At 62.5% G+C, this 18,372-nt stretch overlaps 1 protein-coding gene across 1 annotated transcript; it reads right to left on the reverse strand.

Annotated features, from left to right (window-relative positions):
• Positions 1-5,224: 5,224 nt before the first annotated feature.
• Positions 5,225-16,346, reverse strand: KANK2 (KN motif and ankyrin repeat domains 2). The gene is made up of 12 exons (XM_040986202.1): positions 16,239-16,346; positions 15,318-15,434; positions 13,801-15,057; positions 8,414-8,557; positions 8,205-8,307; positions 7,829-8,056; positions 7,328-7,415; positions 6,896-7,115; positions 6,588-6,730; positions 5,675-5,875; positions 5,492-5,581; positions 5,225-5,379 (listed from the first exon to the last, which is right to left on the reverse strand). The coding sequence occupies exons 2-12, from the start codon at positions 15,352-15,354 to the stop codon at positions 5,326-5,328; spliced, it is 2,565 nt and encodes an 854-aa protein (XP_040842136.1). The 5' UTR covers positions 15,355-15,434; positions 16,239-16,346; the 3' UTR covers positions 5,225-5,325.
• Positions 16,347-18,372: the final 2,026 nt, after the last annotated feature.

Consider the following 18,372-nt stretch of genomic DNA (forward strand, 5'->3'; position numbering starts at 1 on the left):
GACGACGCCGGGAGATGCGCGCGCAAAATTTGACTTCCCTTCGGTCCCGCCCTCCCCCGTTCCCAATGGCTAGCGTCTCCGTCACTCCAACGTCCTAAGCCAATAGACGTAGGGAGCGGCGGCGGAAGGAGGGAGGCCGCCTGCGCAGACTTTTCCGTCAATCATCAACGATGACCAATCCCTCTGCGGGGTGGGCGGTGCCTGAAGGAGGGGTGGAGCCGGGAGGAGAGCCTTGAGGCCGCGCCTGCGCAGAGGACAGCTGTTCCATTTTCACGATTTTTGCAAATTGGAGGCAATTCCAAAAGGGCAAAGCCGCTCTTGGAGCTGGCATTCCGGGGACGTGAGGTAGAAACGAGCCAACGGAGCCAATGCCTCATGTGAAAAGCTGCAGAGGCGGAACCAGTGTGCAGCCGGGAGTTCAAATCCCAGCTTTGCACACGCAGTTGCTGGCTGGTGCTGCATAAGCTAGCTTTACCTCTGCCTCATCTCCTCAGAAACAGCCAGATCACACCAGCGTCCCTCCGTGCGTCATGTCCACAACGTCGCACAAATAATGAAAGTGCGGAGGAAAAAATAGAATAACAAGAAAATGTAGAAAAATTAATTTTTCCTAGTGGCTAAAGTCCTTTCTTTGCATGCAACGGGATCCCACAGGGGCGCCGGTTCGTGCCCCGGCTGCTCCACTTCCCATCCAGCTCCAGCCTGTGGCCTGGGAAAGCAGTGGAGGACGGCCCACAGCCTTGGGACCCTGCACCCGCGTGGGATTGTATCTTAACTGCTCCACCTGCTAGCCGGCTCCATGCTCATGGCCTAGGACGTGGGAGAGCTGGAAGGAGCTCCTGGCTCCTAACGTTTGCCTGGCCTTGAGCTCACGGTCTCTGCCCCTAAAGGGACTGAGTTATATAAGAGCACAGAGCCTAGGGAGAGGACACAACCCTGAGTCCACTTTGGGGCCCTGCAGTTTTACCTGAGACCTTGGCAAGGTCCCCCACCCCTCCCCCTAAGTTCCTGAAGCTAAAGATAGCCAGTCCTTACCTGCCAGAGGCCGCTGGCCAGAGGGTGAGCCCGGAGCAGTTGCGTAAGCGCAGCCTGGAGGGCAGGAATGCTGAGGTCCAGAAAGGCCAGAAGCCAGGTCACCTCTCACCCTGCCTGCTCCACTTTCCCAAGGCCAGGGACCAAGGCAGGGCGGAACAAAGCCACAAGGGTTGATGGGGAACTGATACACGGTAACCCCTCCAGGTTAATGGGGCCCCATGCAGCAGCCTAGTGGCTGAAGTTCTTGTCTTGCACACACCAGCATCCCATATGAGCACTGGTTTGTGTCCCAGTGACCCTGCTTCCCACCTAGCTCCCTGCCTGTGGCCTGTGAGAGCAGTGGAGGACGGCCCACAGCCTTGGGACCCTGCACCCGCGTGGGAGACCCGGAGGAGGGTCCTGGCTTCGAATCTGCTCAGCTCTGGCCACTGCGGCCACTTGGGGAGTGAACTAGTGCATGGAAGATCGTTGTCTCTCCTCCTCTTTTTTATAAATCTGCCTTCCCAATAAAAATAAATAAATCTTTTTGGGAAAAAAAAAATCTGGTTAGTTTTCCCAGACATTAAAAAGTTGCCTCATCAGCAACCCCCGTGGTTGTCATGAACTCTAGTCGGGAGCAGCCACAGGACTTGCGCGCAGGCAGGCTCACCCGGCCTCGCTCATGGCAGCCGAACGGGGAAGCCGCGAGCTGTGCGGAGCGGGTGTGCAGGTGGGGGTGTGGCAGAGCCTTCCAGCAGATTCGAAACTAGGAAATGCAGACAGCTGCTCCTGCAGGGATGCACCTAGGAGACGGGCTGAGCTACTTAAGTCGGAATCGAAGGGAAAAGACTGGCTTTTATGTGGAAGACATACACACACCCAGGAGCACAGAACCCTCCGTCCAGGTCTCATGTGGGGGACAGCGACCCAAGCCCTTGAGCCATCATCTACTGCTCCGCAGGCACGGCAGCAGGAAGCAGCACTACAAGTGGAGTCGTCGGAATTCGAACCTAGCACTTCCACATAGCAATGGAGGTGTTCTGCCACTGGCAACTCCGCTACTGTGCCTGGCCCCCCTCCCCCAGGACACACACCGTGCCACCACAGCCCTAGAGCCGTCACACCCAGAGAGAAGTGTGGTGGGTGCCAGCAGCTGGGGGCACAGAGGGTTTGGCTCAGTGCCCAAGGGGCAGGGTTCTTCATTTTGCAAGGCTCAAAAGATGGACAGCGGCTGATGTTTGCACAACAGTGCAAACAGAGTTAGCATGCCACTGGCCTGGAGAGCCACGAGTGACTGAGATGGCAAGTTTTACTGTTTGTTTTACCAAAAATAAAATACACTTTAAAAAAAAAAACTGTAGAAACTGGGTGGTGGAGTTGGGGGTCAGCTGGAAGACACAGCTAAGAAGCACGCTGCTCCTGGCAGCGGCCTTTGTGGGAAACAATTTTTTCTGGTTTCCTAAAAGTGCCTTCTTGGCTGAGCTGCCTCTCTGGGCAACAGACCAGCACACCAAGCCCTCCACTGACACACACACTCTGACTGTGGGATTTGCTAAAAACCTAGGGGAGCCACCAGCTACCTCCAGACTGAATAGTCCAGCGGAGGGGAAAAAACGGTGGCCAGGCAGGGATGGGCTGAGGGCTGCAGGAACCCAGAATCCTCTACTTCAACATCAGCAACAGGGCCCGGTGGCGTGGCCTAGTAGCTAAAGCCCTCACCTTGAATGCACTGGGATCCCATATGGGCACTGGTTCTAGTCCCAGGGCCCCACTTCCTGTCCAGCTCCCTGCCTGTGGCCTGGGAAAGCAGTGGGGGACGGCCCAAAGCCTTGGGACCTGCACCCGCGTGGGAGACCCGGAAGAAGCTCCTGGCTTTGGATCAGCTCAGCTCTGCCCATTGCAGCCACGTGGGGAGTGAACCAGCAGATGGAAGATCTTCCTCTCTGTCTCTCCTGCTCTCTGTATATCTGACTTTCCAATAAAAATACATCTTTAAAAAAAATCCAGTTTCAAAACCATAAGCCTAAAACATAGTGCATCGGCTTTATTACATTCCATTTACCTTCTTTAAAAAAATTACAAAAAAAGGAATACTTCATCGCGTGTTAATACTGCCTGCATCAACGTACCGTGATCAGAAAGTGGAAAGAAGGTACAGGGGTACACGTGAGGTGGGGCAGGAGCAAGCCCGCAGGCACGGACAGAGGCTGGCAGGAAAGCCAGGGACTGACCGGAGGGGCCTCCAGGCACACGCGCAGGGGCTGACAGTACATGCAACTGCTGACTGTAGGGGTGCCACTGTCAGGACCCCAACTTTCCTGCTGGTTCCTGTCACACAGTGGCAGCTGTCTGCAACCAGGCTGGATTTTGTACTGTTCACACACACACACACACACACACACACACACACACACACACACACACAAACACGATCTAACTCTCCATCCATCCAACCACCCGTGATTCCAACTCACTTGTCCACCTATCCATCCATCCATCCCTCCATCCACCCATCCATCCATCCATCCCTCCATCCACCCATCCATCCATCCACCCATCTACCCATCCACCCATCCACCCATCCACCCACCCATCCACCCATCCACCCACCCATCCACCCACCCATCCACCCATCCACCCACCCATCCACCCACCCACCCATCCACCCACCCATCCACCCATCCATCTACCCACACACCCACCCACCCATCCATCCACTTGTCTGTCACCATTGTTCTGTTTGGCCACCCAAGTCCTTTCTAAACATCACAGCCAGCCCGAGAACAGCCACCTTGCCCGGGCACCTACTTTCTCAGCAGGAAGCTGACAGTTTGACTATCTGTGAGCTGGGGCTGGGTGGGCGGGTGGGTGAGGGGGCCTTCTCCGGCTTGCAGATTGAACTGAGAACGGGACAAAAAAATCCAACATCGCAGAGGCCCTCAAAAAAAAAAAAGTATCTGAGAAAATGGAGTCCAAAGATGAGCTTATCTTGGGGCAAGAAAGGAAAAAGATGCATTTCCTGTAGATTTTCCACAGGGAAATTGTATGCTCAGGTTTCAAACTCTTTTTTGGCATCCATGTTAACTTCCCTAACTCCACTTTCTAGAATCTTCATGAAGGATGTCGGTATTTGGCGGGGGGCACGTGGAAGAACCCGGAAACCCCTCTCCCAGTTCTTGTCCCCCAAGGAAACAGAACCGGCCAGCAGGCTGTGACTCGGGACCACGCTGGCCACGACGGAAAGTTCTGGGGCCTCCGGAGAACGCCCCACCTGGGCCCTTCGGCAGGCTGCAGCAGGCCGGGTCGCACGCAGCTCCAGAAAGTCTCGCGGTTGTTAAAAAATAATAATAATAAAAATAATTTTTTAAAAAGCCAAACAAAACCCAGCTGGCCTGTTGATTTTTTTTCCCCCAGCAAAGCCCTGTTCCTTTAAGCCTGTGCCAGGAGGCCGAGTCCTAATTGAACACACATGGGTTTTCTGGAGTGTTCTCTGTCCTCTTGGCAATGGACACACGCCCTGTTTGCTTTGATGAGAGGAACGGATTCTACAACGCCAGGGAGCTGAGTGGGGGCCCCGTGACCGTGACCGCCCAAGCTGCTTCGACTCCCTCCGCGGGCTGGAGGATTTTCGAGGAAGGCTCACGGACGCCAGGGCCTCCCCTGGCACGGGAGGCAGGAAGCTGCCCGGCAGTTTCCCCTGGAGGTGAATCGGTTGGCAACAGGCCACGGAGGCTGGGGGTGGAGAGCATACAGGACGCCCTTGAACGTGAGTGAGGACAGAGGCAGCTGTCAAGGACAGACCCTGCTTTGTGGGGCACCCTGGGGTGGGGTGGCAGTCTCCCAAACAGGACCATTCACCAACCAGCGATTGGGCAAGCCCCAAGGCGCCAGGCCCCTGGAGCCCGAGGGACAGACGCCCATCCCACAGAGCTTGAAATGGGACCGTGTCAACGCCCACACATCCCCTGACAGTGACAAAACCACACAAGGTGCCCCCTCCCCTGCTCTGCCCATAATTGCCGGCTGGTGGTTCCCCACCATTCTCACAAAACCCACGGCCTGGCCTGGGCCACTGGCGGCGCCAGCATCTACAACGATTCCGCGTGGGTCTGCACTGCGGTGGCTTTGAACCTGGCCACGCTGGAGCCCGGAGCGTGGAGTCCCACAGCCACCAGCGGCCTCTGCCTGCCGCTTGGGGCCGAGCGGGGCGGGGGCGGGCAGTGGGCATGGGGTGGCCGGGAAGGGGACAAGGACGGGTCGGCTGCCGCTCCTCCTCCGGGTGGCAGCGTCTCTGGCTTCTCCGTCGGCTGGCTATTCCTCGGCAGACGACGAGGCAGGGCTTTCGTCATCGGACATGGGGGCAAACTAGGAGCGGCAGGGAGGACGGACGGGGCCTCCTCAAGCCTCTGCGGGGCCCACCGGCCCGGGCACCCCTGCCACACCCCGCCACGCGCCTCGGGCCCAGCCCCGGACTCACCGAGCACTTGATATTCATCCTGCAGTACAGCATGGACGCCACCTCGCTGTGGCCCGCGTCCAGGGCCACCATGAGCGCCGTGCTGCCGTCCTGTAAGACACGCGTGGCCGTGAGCCCGGCTCCCGCCGGACGGGCTCCCTCTGGACGGGCGCCTGTCCACCCCGGGGCCGGGCGGGGACTCACGCGGTCCGTGAGCGAGATGTCGCAGCTGGGCACGGCCAGCAGCAGCGCCGCGATGTCCTTGTGGCCGAGCTCGCAGGCGCACATGAGGGCCGTGGAGCCGTCCTCGTCCTGCACGTTGACGTCCGCCTCGCAGGCCAGCAGGGCCCTGACCACGTCCGCCCGCCCGTGGCTCACGGCCAGCATCAGGGCCGTCTGCCCCGCCTGGGTGGGCCAGAAGGGATACGGTCACAGACACAGAGGGCGGGCCGCGCCCCGGAACCTGCCGGAGCGCCCATGGGCCCCATCCCAGAACTGGCGTTCCCTACCATAACGCTGACACACACCCAGTGCAGCTGCCTCTCCCTGAACCTCCATCCCTTCCCACCACGGACCTTCTGCACCTGTCCCGCCTTCCTCCACCCACTCGCTCCTACCCCATCCTCAGGGCTCTGTTCACATTTCTCTTCCCCCTCTGGGGCCAGCTCTGGGGCCAGCGCTGTGGCACAGCCTGCAAAGCCACTGCCTGCAGCGCCAGCATTCCACATGGGCACCGGTTCAAGTCCCAGCTGCCCCACTTCCCATCCAGCTCCCTGCCTGTGGCCTGGGAAAGCAGTGGAGGACGGCTCATGTGTTTGGGCCCCGGCGACACAACCGGGGGACCCGGATGGATGGCTGGAAGTCTCAGCTCCTGGCTTTGAAGCCGGGCCCAGCCCTGGCTGCTGTGGCCGCTTGGGGAGTGAAGTGCAGGCAGAGAGCTCTTTGCCTTTTCAAAGATCAAATCAATAAAAACAGCATCTAACGTTCAAATCCCTCCTCTCCACTTGACCTTGAAGCGATTCTGCCACTAGGAGCCACCAGGGAGTCGGGGGAGGGGCTGCCTGGGTGGGAAGCGGGGGCGGGTCCCCCCGCCGCCCCTCGCCCGCGCCGCCCGCACCTGGCTGGCTTTGGCGTTCACATTGCCCAGCCGGAAGAGCTGCAGGACGGTTTCCATGTCCTCCTGGTTCCGCAGGGCGGCCAGGGCGGTGAGCATGAGAGGGCTGTACCCGGCTCGGTTCTGTTTGTCCACCTGGCACACGCCTGCGAGGGGGCGGGTAAGAAGACGGGCTGGAGCCCTGGAGCCAGGCCGGGCCTCCGCGGCAAGACTAGCAATCTCCAGGGACGAGGGAGGTGGCAATATCTCGACCGTCAGAGCGGGAGGGCGGGCAAGCGGGCTCTGCCCCCAGACCCCGGGCGGGGACTCACCGCTGTCCAGCAGCTGCCGCACCACGGGGAAGTTGGCGTGCGACACGGAGTAGTGCAGTGCCGTGTTGCCGTTGCCGTCGGCGATGTTGACCACGTAGTCCAGCAGGCGCGCCGACATGGCCCTGAAGGTGACCAGATGGCGTCGTACCAGCTCCGGGTGGGCGTCACTGCGGCACGCCAGGCGCAGCCACTCCTGCAGCACCGTGGTGTAGGCCACTTTCTGCACCAAAGGACCAGGGCGTCAGGGTTCGGGGGGATCCCCCACCTCCACCCCCAAACCCGCCAAGAGGAGGCCGGGAGACCCTCCTGGGCTCAGGCTGACCCTGCTGGCCCCGGGCAGGCTCTGGGCTCACCCCCTCCCCGCCACCAGAGGCCCCAGCCTCTGCCCAGGGCAGCAGGGGTGGGCTCGGGGCAGGGGCGGCCCCTGCATACCAGCTCCCGCTCCGTGAGGGCGTTGGCATTGTCCAGGTACTTCTCCAGGGCCAAGCAGGCAGAGACGAGATCCGGACTCAGCTCCATCCTGCCCCGGGGGACACACCGGGTGGGGCTGGTTTTAACCCAGCTCACACGCCCCCCTTTCCCCACTGCGCTGCTGCAGAGAGGGGGCTGGTGGCCTGCCTGAAGGTGCCATCCTTGCCCTCTTGCCCCACAGAGACAGACAGGAGGCGCTGGAGGCGGGGGTGTGGATGGATGGCACCAGAGGCAAGCCACTACTGCACCTCCAGCATGGGAGGGCCTGGGTTCGAATCCCAGTTCTGGGAAACAGCAGACGCTGATGAAGGGAGACCTCGGCCCTGCCTGGTTCACACCCTGGCTGTTAGACACACTGCAGGAGAGACCCAGCAGGTACAAACTCAATCTCTCCCTTCCCCCACCCAACTTTCAGACTGCGGCCGACAGGGGGGCAGCCACCCGCCCGACCAGTGCACCAACCGGATCTGCTCTTCTGCGTTTGGCCCCGAGGCCGTGGGCACGTGCTGGGACTCCCGGGACAGCTGCCATTCCTCCCGAGTGGCCTTGACACCTGCGGTCCCGGCTGGCCGGAGCTGGGGGGCTGCGGCCACGCGTGGGGTGGTCTCCTCCGGGCCCGGGGCCTCATGATCTGTACTTTCATTGTCGGAGTTCTCCGCCGTACTGGAGTCCTCGGAGGAGGATTCGTACCTGGGGGAGCGAGGAGGGGGAGATTACGTGGTTGCACCCCCAAACACCTCCCTCACTGTGTCCCTGCCTGCCACATGAGACATCCCTGGGCTCTGCCTGGCACGTGAACCAGTGTGGGATAGGGAGGTGGGACCTGGGGGGCTCTTACCCGCCATTGACCCCCACAAACTGGAGGCTCCTGCGGTGGGTGGCCGAGTTGGTGGGCTCCTCCTTCCGCTTCATGATGGAGCGCACACCAGCCTGGGGCCCACCTAGGGGATGCCAGGGGGTTGCTGTGAGCCCCCACCTCCTCTCGCCAGCCAGACCTCACCCTGGTCCTCACCCCCCAACCCATGCTGGGGGATCACCACCACCCACCCACAGCCCCCATTCCCTCCGACTCCTGGAAGGCGACAAGTTCGGCGGGCTCCCTGGCAGCGGCATCCTGAGCAAGTCCCTGGCTGGCATTCTTCTCGGCCTGTGCCAAGGAGGCCGCTGTGGACGCAGGAGCCTGGGGTAGACCTGGGGGTGGGTGGGCAGATGGGGGTAGGAAGTGAGGCGTCTACTGGTGGGTCACCAGACAAAACCAACATCGCCGTGTGGGGGGCAGTGGTGAAGCAGCTGTACGGCAGCACTGTGCCCGGGCCAGCTCCCTGCCCAAGCTCACTGGGAGGTGGCAGGGCAAGGCCCAAAGGGTTGGCACCTCTTGGGCACCTGCCGCCTCCATGACAGACCCTGATGGAGCTCCCGGCTTCTGTCTGGCCCAGCCCTGGATGCTGTGGCTCGCTCTGTCTCTCTCTCCACGAAGGGGGAAGTTTCAAGGAAGTAGGGACTCAGAAGCCACGCGGGACTGGCAGGGGGTGCCCCTCAGTGGGCTGGCAGTGGCAGTCATGCCAAGCCAAATCAGCTTCCATGACATACCCCAGGCTCAGGATGGATGCTCCCAGTCCTGCCATCCCCTGCCTTTAGGGGTGTTGGCAAAAAATTCCTGGGCCTGGCAGCGTGGCCTAGTGGCTAACGTCCTCACCTTATACATGCTGGGATCCCATATAAGTGCTGGTTCTAATCCCGGCAGCCCCACTTCCCATCCAGCTCCCTGCCTGTGGCCTGGGAAAGCAGTAGAGGACGGCCCACAGCCTTGGGACCCTGCACCCTGTGGGAGACCCGGAAGAGGCTCCTGGCTTTGGATCAGCTCAGCTTCAGCTGTTGTGGCCGCTTGGAGAGTGAATCATCAGACAGAAGATCTTCCTCTCTGTGTCTCTTCCTCTCTGTATTTCTGACTTTCCAATGAAAATAAAAACAAATCTTTTTAAAAATGCAAAGCTCCACAGCGGGGGCATGGAGGGGGTTGCGGAAAAGCAGTAATGCAGGGAAGCTGGTCTGTGACACGGGACAAAACAGCAGGTGTAACATACGGGACTCGGCCTGGAGTGGGACCAGCACACGGCTCCCGGCGTGGCTTCATTCCAGAGGAAGACAGGGCCTGGCGCGGTGGCCCCGCGGCTGGATGCTCAACACCCAGGTCAGCCCCTGGAATACCCAACTCCCACCCCAGCAGGCCCGGTGGGTCTGACCAATTCCAGCCGGGAGCAGGTGAGAGCCCACCTAAAGCCCTGGGTCCTTGTCACCCCAGGCTGGAGGCCCGGATGGAGCTCCTAGCTCCTGAGCTGGGCTCGGTCTGGCCACAACTGCTTGGGGATTGAATCAGCGGATGGAAAAACCACTTTCTCTTTGTATTTCCAATAAACTGGAATGAGTAATAAGAAGTTTTTTTCCCCAAAACCCTCCCAAAAAAAAGAGGTCATGGTTCAGGGCCGACTCAAGGAACGATGGAGAAGGGGTCCAGGTGGGTCCCCGGGGGCGGGAGGGTTGGGCTCGGCCCCCACCGTCAGCTGGCCCCGTCACGGCCTGGGGACGGGCGTGGCATGGCCCCAGCTGTGTCTGCCCCCTCGACCCCAACGCGTTTTCTCTTTCTATAATTTTTTGAATCATGCCATAAAAATTCTTTCCAGTGTTCGAGCATGTGAAAACATCAAGGCCCTTATTCCCCCGTCACTGTTCTGGAACATTCCCGGGGCGTCTGGAAACTGCTCACAGGAACACACAACAGGAGAGCTGCCCAGGCTTCTGGCTGGTCCCTACGCAGTCTGCAGGGGACGGCAACGCCGCCTGAACAACGCCCACATTCCATCAGAGGGGCAGTGGTTCGAGTCCCAGCTGCTCCACTTTTGTTTTGTTTTTAAAGATTCATTTATTTTTATTGCAAAGTCAGATACACAGAGAGGAGGAGAGACAGAGAGGAAGATCTGTCCGATGATTCACTCCCCAAGCAGCCACAACAGCTGGAGCTGAGCCGACCCAAAGTCAGGAGCCAGGAGCCTCCTCCAGGTCTCCCACGCGGGTGCAGGTCCCAAGGCTTTGGGCCGTCCTCCACTGCTTTCTCATGCCACAGGCAGGGAGCTGGGTGGGAAGTAGAGCTGCCAGGATTAGAACTGGTGCCCATATGGGATCCAGGTGCATTCAAGGCGAGGACTTTAGCAGCTAGGCCACGCTGCCAGGCCCAGCTGCTCCACTTTCAACCTAGCTCCCTGCTAAGGCTCATGGGAAAGCAGTGGAGGAAGACCTGAGTGTTTGGGGGTCCTGACACCCACATGGGAGACCCGGATGGAGCTCCTGGCTCCTGACTTTAGCCCCGGCTGTTAGGATGCTGGGGGTGATCCAGGTAGAAGGCCCCCCCCCGTCACTCTGTCTTTCGGATGAAAACAAATCAAGAAAACTTTGGGGAGCCCACACTGCGGGAGTTGGGGTGCAGACTCCTGGCATTCAGGGCATGGCGACACAAGCCACTAACAGTGACAAAGTCGATGTACTGTCGCCGGCAGGAGCCTGGAACATTCCGAAACATCTCCGAAAAGGAGATGGGGGAAAAATAAGAAACAGAGGGCAATTTTGTTTTTGCAAAGCGCAACACCATTTAAGGGCATCAAGCACGCAGACAGAGCAGCTCTCAAGGACAGCCCCATATCAACCGGCGTCCTGCCGGGTGCCTGCTGCCGGAGTCCGCCCAGGCCCACCCATCGAGCTGGGCCTCAGCCAGACTCCGCCCGGTCTCCCCTGTGGCTGGGCACGAGCCAAGCACATCAGATGCCACCTGCGGCCTCCCGGGGTGTCCCATAGGGAGCTGGGATCACAGAGCTCCACAGGCTAATCCTCCACCTCGCGGTGCCAGCATCCCACAGGGCGGCCCCGCTTCCCACCCAGCAGTGCCAGCATCCCACAGGGCGGCCCCGCTTCCCACCCAGCAGTGCCAGCATCCCACAGGGCGGCCCCGCTTCCCACCCAGCAGTGCCAGCATCCCACAGGGCGGCCCCGCTTCCCGCCCAGCTCCCTGCCTGTGGCCTGGGAAAGCAGTGGAGGACGGCCCACAGCCTTGGGACCCTGCACCCGCGTGGGAGACCCAGAAGAAGCTCCTGGCTCCTGGCTTCAGATCGGCTCAGCTCCAGCCATGGTGGTCTCTTGGGAAGTGAACTAGCAAATGGAAGATCTCTCTCTGACTCTCTTCTCTGTAATTTTTTTAAAGATTTATTTATTTTTTACTGGAAAGGCAGATATATAGAGAGGAGCAGAGACAGGAAGATCCTCCGTCCGCTGGTTCATTCCCCAAGTGTCCGCAGTGCATGAGTCCTTGCTGTGCGTATGTACAGGCCAGCTGTGCCAAGGGGCTTTTCTTCTAATAAAAACCAATAACAACAACAAAAAAACCTAACAATTGAGAAGCAGCCACACCCAGCCGGTTGGGGTTGGGGGCAGGGTGGTGGCCAATTGTGTTCTAGAAGTTTCTCTACTTTGCAAAGCGACTACAAAGAATAGGAATTGTTCTCCTGAGAATACCTCTAAAGGACAGGGACCCCCCGGGCTGGGGCAGAGGGGGGACACGTCCTGGGCCGACCCCTCGGGGTGTCCAGGCCCCTGTCCACCTTCCCTGCTTGGTCCAAACCAACAAAAGCCACAACCAGCCAAGGCATGGAGCTTCCCAGAGCTTGCACTTCGCCTCCTCCTCCAGGGAGTCCTCCGGGCTTGAGGCACCAAGGACTCCATCTCCTTATCACCACAGATGCAGCTTTGCTCATCTCATTTGCCTCACTCGTCACAGTCCTGCCCCGCAACGCTGACCCCAGGGCCTTTGCCCATGCCGTGCCCTCACCCCTCGGTGCCCAGCAAGGACTGACTCTCTTTCCTGTCACCTTTCATGTCTTTGTTCAAAGACGCCCCTGAGCCCAGGGTGACAGTGACAGGAGCCAAGCTCAGGCACCTGCTTGGTGTCAATCGCGCCCTGGGAAATTACAGTTCTCCAAGGGACCCCCTCTGGGGCCAGGACTCCTGACAAGGCAATCGAGGCACCGAGAACTTGAGGCTGCATAGCTCGGACAGGCGGGCCACGAGCCCAGGCCACCACAGAGCCCAGCTGCCCCCGTGCCAGGTCCCTGTGGCTCGAGCAGCCCATGGCCAGCAGACACACAGCGCATGCTCAATGTGGATGCTGCTGCGTTTACAGCGAACGCACATGCTTCTAGGGGCTGTGGCAGCAGCAAGAGGCAACCCAGAGAGACTCCAGGAAGGACTTCCCGGGCCGGCAGAGCCTGTAGGCAGCAGGCCTCACGGCTGCCCTATCCCCACCCCGGCCCCGCGAGGAGGCATGTCTGCAATGGACGTGGCCTCTCAGGAGATCCCGGGAGGCCCTGCTGCACAGGAGCGTAGTTCCATGGAGCCGTGCAGACAGCGGCGAACTGAGGCCTGGGCCCAGGGAGCCGGCCAGAGGGGGACATGGTACCAGAAAACACCCAGGCCACCGACACCGCCCAGGGGTGGGTGCCCACAGGGCAGCCGACTTGGTTCCAGCTCTGATTCCTGACCCAGCTTTTCTAAGCCTCGAACATTCCCACCCCAGACACCATGGGCCGGCCACGGGGAAGGCTCGAGCACTTCCAGGTCGCTGCTACACACACCGGGACGCTGACGGAGGCCCAGAGAGGGACACGGCCTGCCTGGATCACACAGGAAACACAAGTGTGCCCCCAGCCCCCTCCCCGCCACACACATACGGTGCAGCACACTTGGTACCAGCACCTGGGACCCTCAGCCGGTGCTTACTAAGCAACAGCTACGCCCCTAAACCCATGAATCATCACAGCGGCATCCCGGGGGGGGCCTTGGGTGGCGGCGGCCGCACAGCTGTGGTTCTGCACACCCAGCACCCCGGTGTGGCAGTCAGACTCAGCAACACCCCTTCCGCCACCCCCTTTTCCTGGCAGCAGACTCAGCAGTTCCCCAAGGGGAGCTGCCCACCCCGGAACCTTCCCCCCCTCCCCCCCCCCTTTCAGGGCTCCCGGGTGGGGCTCCCCGGCCGGATCCCGAGGCTGGGTGGAGAAGGCAACAGCAGGGACCGGGCACAGGAACCAGCCTCCGACCCTGAGGGCAGCTGGCAAAGGCCAGCCCCTGGAATGTTGACTGGCCTTGTTGGGCACCTCTGCCACTGCCCCATACGCGCCTGGAGCAAAGGAAGCGCCCGGGGCCCGGCAGACCAAGCACCTGGATCCAGCTATGCCTGAAGGCATCATTCTGTTACCTAAATGTCCATAGCCTGAGACTGCGTCCTGCCTGCCACTCACCCAACAGCTGGTGGAGAGGTGGGCGTGTTTCACGCCCCTCAAAGCCAGCAATGTGTGTGCGTGTGTGGGGCGGGGGGTGCGAGGTCACTGGCCTACCTGTGGCTGCCTCGGGGCTCCGCTCTGTAATGCTGATCTTCCTCACGGAGTGTCCGGCGCTGGCAGGTGCAGCGGGCACCGCGCGTGAGACCTCCATGACCTCCTGGCTGCGGAACAGGGCAGGGCCCTCTGGCCCGCTCCGTGCCGTCAGAGCCCGCAGCCCCGCTCCGTAGGGCTCCAAACTTTGGGCTCGCTGGGCCGGGGCCCCCGCGGCGGTGCTGGCCGCCACCTCCACCTCTCGGGGCCCCTCCACCACCCGGACGGTGTCCACCCGGACGGGGCTGTCCGATGGCGGTGGTGGCCAGGCGTGGGGCGGCTGCACCTGCCGAGCCTGGGCCGCCTGGAGCTCCTGAAGCGCCTTCTTGAGCTGTGTCTCCAACACGGCCACCTTGGCCGCCAAGGCCGCCTCGCCATCGGGCACGCCCAGGTCCCGCTCCCGGACCCAGGTGGCGACACTCCGCGTCTCTGGCGCCGCTGCCGCGGGGTCCTCGGGGGTTTCGGGGAGGTCCAGGCAGAGCTCGCCGCGGCTTCGGGGGCCACCTCCTCCCGCCGCCGTGGCGTGGCCCAGGAACTTCTGACTTTTGAGCTGCACCGTGAGCTGTCGCTTTTCTTCTTGGAGCACGGACAGCTTCACCTGCAACACTGGAATCAACTTGACCTGCTCTTCCAGCTGCCGCAGCTTCCTCAACGCGGCCGCCATCTGCTCGCGCACGTGGGCCAGGTGTCCGGCGCTGGGCGCCACGGGCGTGGACAGGCCCGAGCTGCGTGGCGTCGGGGGCAGCAGCCCCACGCCCACCAGGGAGCTGGTGGAGCCGGCCGCGCTGGGGGTCAGGGAGCCCAGGCCGGCGGAGGTCGGGGTGGCCGTGGCCGTGGAGGCCGCCTGGTCCTCCAGGCGGCGACGGGCATCCAGCAGGGTACGCTCCACGCGCGGGTTGAAGCCAGCCCGGGTCTCCAGGGCACCGTACTGCGGATAGAAGCCGCGGCCGCAATAGGAGTAGGCCGAGTGGCGGCTGTCCCCGCTGGCGTTGGAGCAGAGCGACTCGGTGGACGTCCACCAGGAGCCGGGGCCCCGCGGCAGCCAGCCCAGCCGCGGGCGGCGCTGCACGGCCACCCGGCGCAGCGTGTGGCCCTTCTCAATGTCATCCACGTACTTGAGGAAGTCCAGGTCCAGGCGGTACCCGTAGGGCGTCTCCACCGAGTACGGCGGGTCGGATTCCTTGGCGGGGAAGGCTGGCGGGGAGGCTGGGCCGGGGGTCCCTGGGGCAGGTGAGGAAAAGGGGGGTACCTCTGAGCCCTGTGGCCCCTTTCCTAAGCGAGTTCAGTCTTTAGTTTCTGGTCTGGGGGAGGCCAGGACCCCCAACACACTACCCCGGCCTCCCCTCAGACCCCCCAGCACTGGCCCGCACATCTTTAGCCCACACCTTTCCCTAACACGCCTGCCTCCTCTCACACCTAGGCCTGGGCAGTGCCCCCTCCCTGCCCTGCCTCCCACCCCTGCAGCCCTCAGACCCTCTGACCTGCGAAGGGGGCTGGCGCGGGCAGGACCTGGGCCATCCTCTCCTCTGCTGCAGATGCTGCGGGAGTCACGTGGGCGGCTGCAAGTCAGACTGTCTACGGCACTGGCTGGGGGTCTCCTGGGAGGCAGAAGTCAGGGGGGCTGTACCACTGCCCAGCCCCTACCCGGCTCCAGTCCGGGACCTTCTCCCAGGCAGACACACACACACTGGGCTGGGAACAAAGGACTTGAACCTCACTGCCTCGCATCTGTCCAGCCCCTGGATGGGCTCCAGCTGTTCTACGGCCCTGCCCGCCCTGCCTCTCCTCCAGGCCTGCTGGGGGTCCAACAAGCCACGCCCCTTCTATGTCCCCTCCCCTCAGCCCAGCTTCCCCCTAAGACCCCCAAGGTGGCCCCAGGCCAAGCCAAGGGAGACAGAGTGGGGGTACCCCAAGGTGCAGGGATCCCCGGGAAAGACCAGGCCTGTGCAAACTGGAGGGAAAGTGGGGGGGAAGCTGCCGGCGAGGAGTGGAGCCTTGCCCCTTTTATGGAAACAATTTTCTCTAAAAATAAACAGTTTCACTGCCCAGCCACACAGAACTTCCTGTGTCTGTCCACCCCCCAACCCTGCCCCCAGGACGGGCCAGCCGGGATGGAGGGCCAGCCGGGATGGAGGGCCAGCCGGGATGGAGGGCTGGGGCGGAGGCCCCGGAAGCGCTGGGGGTGATGAAGAGGAACTCACCGGGTGACAGTCACCCCCTCCACTCGGCCCAGAGCCCCTGGAGGCCCGCCAGCTCCACTCTCTCACCCTCCCTCCCTCTCTCTCCCTGGCCCCACAGCCAGCTTCAACTTGGCCCCGTCCCCTCGTCCCCTCGTCCCCTCCGACCTTCAAGCTATCCCCTCCCAGCCTTCCCCGGCCAGGGGAGGGCCAGGCGGTGGGTACCTGGGAGGATGGGCCAGGTGGGGCACCTGCCGGACATGAAGGCGGGGCTGGGCTTGTCCTGCGTGCCGTCCTCCTGTGGGCCTGGCTCTCTCTCTCCACGTGTCTCTCTCTCTCTCCACGCGTCTGTCTCTCTCTCTCTCTCCACGTGTCTCTCTCTCTCTCTCTCCACGTGTCTCTCTCTCTCCACGTCTCTCTCAAACACCTGCAACACAGGGTCAGTGCTGTTGGGAAGTTTTGCATGTGCCTGTTAGGCCGGAAGTGGACCAAAATACCATGGGGGTGCAGACTGGCATGGGGCAGAAAGAGGCCCTCGTGGGAGGCGGACGGGGGCGGGAGAGGAGAATTCTTACGGCCAGAGGACCAGCAGGCTGGGACGTTACCACGCGGGGTAGCAGTGACACTGACACTGACAGGCTAAGAGACACTGCTGGGTGGCGGGCCTGGACTTGACCACAAGCCTGGCAGATCCCCAGAACGCTCGGATCTCCCAACTGGACACCCCATACCCATTTCACAGACGTGGAGATCGAGGCCTGGGCGTCCCCAATTACCTCACAGCATCTGATAGCGGACTGGTGACTTTGGGGTGCGGGAGGGGGGAGACAGAGACAGGAGATATTGGGGGGGAGGGTGGTCGTGAACGGGCGGGCAGCAGGCAGCCGCCCCCAACTCCTAACTCCTCCGGGACAGCTCTGGGAGCGGCGGGAGGTCCTCCCCACAGCCCTTCTCCCCGCCCACCAAGCGGGTGGGTGTGTGTTGGGGGGGCGAGGACAGCGCCGCCCCGCGCAGGGAAGGGGGCGGGCCCTGCGGGGTCCCCGGCTAATGGCAAACAGCTGTGGACTCCCCTCGCCGACCCAGCCCCGCAGGCCCAGGCCCAGCCCGGGCCGGACGCTCCGCCGCGCGGGGCCTGGCTGCGCGCTCGGGGAGGGCCCGGGGAAAGCGCGGGGTGGCCATCGGGCACACGGGTGGGGGACAGGGGGGACAGCGGCCGGAAGGGAGACGGCTGGACAAGGGGCGCAGCGCCCACGGGGTGGGAGGGCTGGGGAAGGGTCCCGCTCCGAGGCCGCCGCCAAGTTTGCGCCCGAGGTCGTGCGCTCCGGGAGTGGAAAAAGTTAGTTTGGGTTGCGTTGGCCGGGAGGGTGGGGTGGAGTGGTGGCGGGGGGTCACTGCCCGGGCACCCCGAAACGGACTCGAAGCACCCGCCTTGGCCTCCTTGGGGTCCTACCCGCCTGGCGCGCTCCGGCCACCGCCGCCGTGGTCCCCGCGTCCCGCCGCCCGGGCGTCCTCCCCGCGCCGCCGCCGCCGCCCGGCCACCAGGCTCCACCTCCTCCGGCCGGGCCCGCCCCTCCGCCTCCCCCGGGGGCGGGGAGCACCCCGTCCCTCCGCCCGCGATGGGGTCGCGCCGCGGCGGAGTCGGGGTGCTGCTGGGGGGCGGACAGAAGCAAGCGCACCTGGGGCGCAGGTGCACGCGCGCGCGCGCGCGCGCGCCGTCCGGGTGTCCTCCGTCCCTCCGGCCTCACCCCCGCCGGCCTCCTCCCCCACCCCGGCCTCCGGCTGCAGCTGGGCGGCCTTCGCGGAGGGCGGGGAGGCCCTGGAGGGGCGGGACTGGCCCGGGCCCAGCTCGGGGCGGCGGAGGTCACCCCTCCCCCGCCCGCAGTCCCGGCTGGGAAGCCGCTGCACCTCGCTGGAGGCCTGGCGCACGGAGGTGGCGTGACCACCGCACCACCACCCCTCCCCCGAGGCCGGGACGCCTGCCTGGCCGAGCCCGGACACACCACCACCACCTCTGCCATTCTCCCACAAAGCCTTCTCCAGAGCCGTGCCTCAGTTTCCCCATCTGGAAAATGGGGCTGACTGCGTTATGCTGGGAGGAGAGCGGGCAGCATTAAGATTTACTAACCAGTAATCAGGGACCTCCCCCCACCTCATTAGGAAATATTTTGTTGTTTTTATGTGTTTTTCTTTCTCTCTTTTTTTTTTTTTTTTTGCAGATCTTTCTGGAAGCCGTGCTGCTTCCAGAAGTTCAGTTGCACCCCCGTGTGGAGTAGTCCACGCCCCCCCTCACCCGGTGTGGCCAGCAGAGGACTGCGGGTGCCCCGCCATGGAGTCTGCACCCTGCTCCGGTCCCCGCACA

This window comes from Ochotona curzoniae, unplaced genomic scaffold, assembly GCF_017591425.1.
Source record: "Ochotona curzoniae isolate NIBS_2020 unplaced genomic scaffold, NIBS_Ocur_1.0 contig_4502, whole genome shotgun sequence".
Lineage (NCBI taxonomy): Eukaryota > Metazoa > Chordata > Mammalia > Lagomorpha > Ochotonidae > Ochotona > Ochotona curzoniae.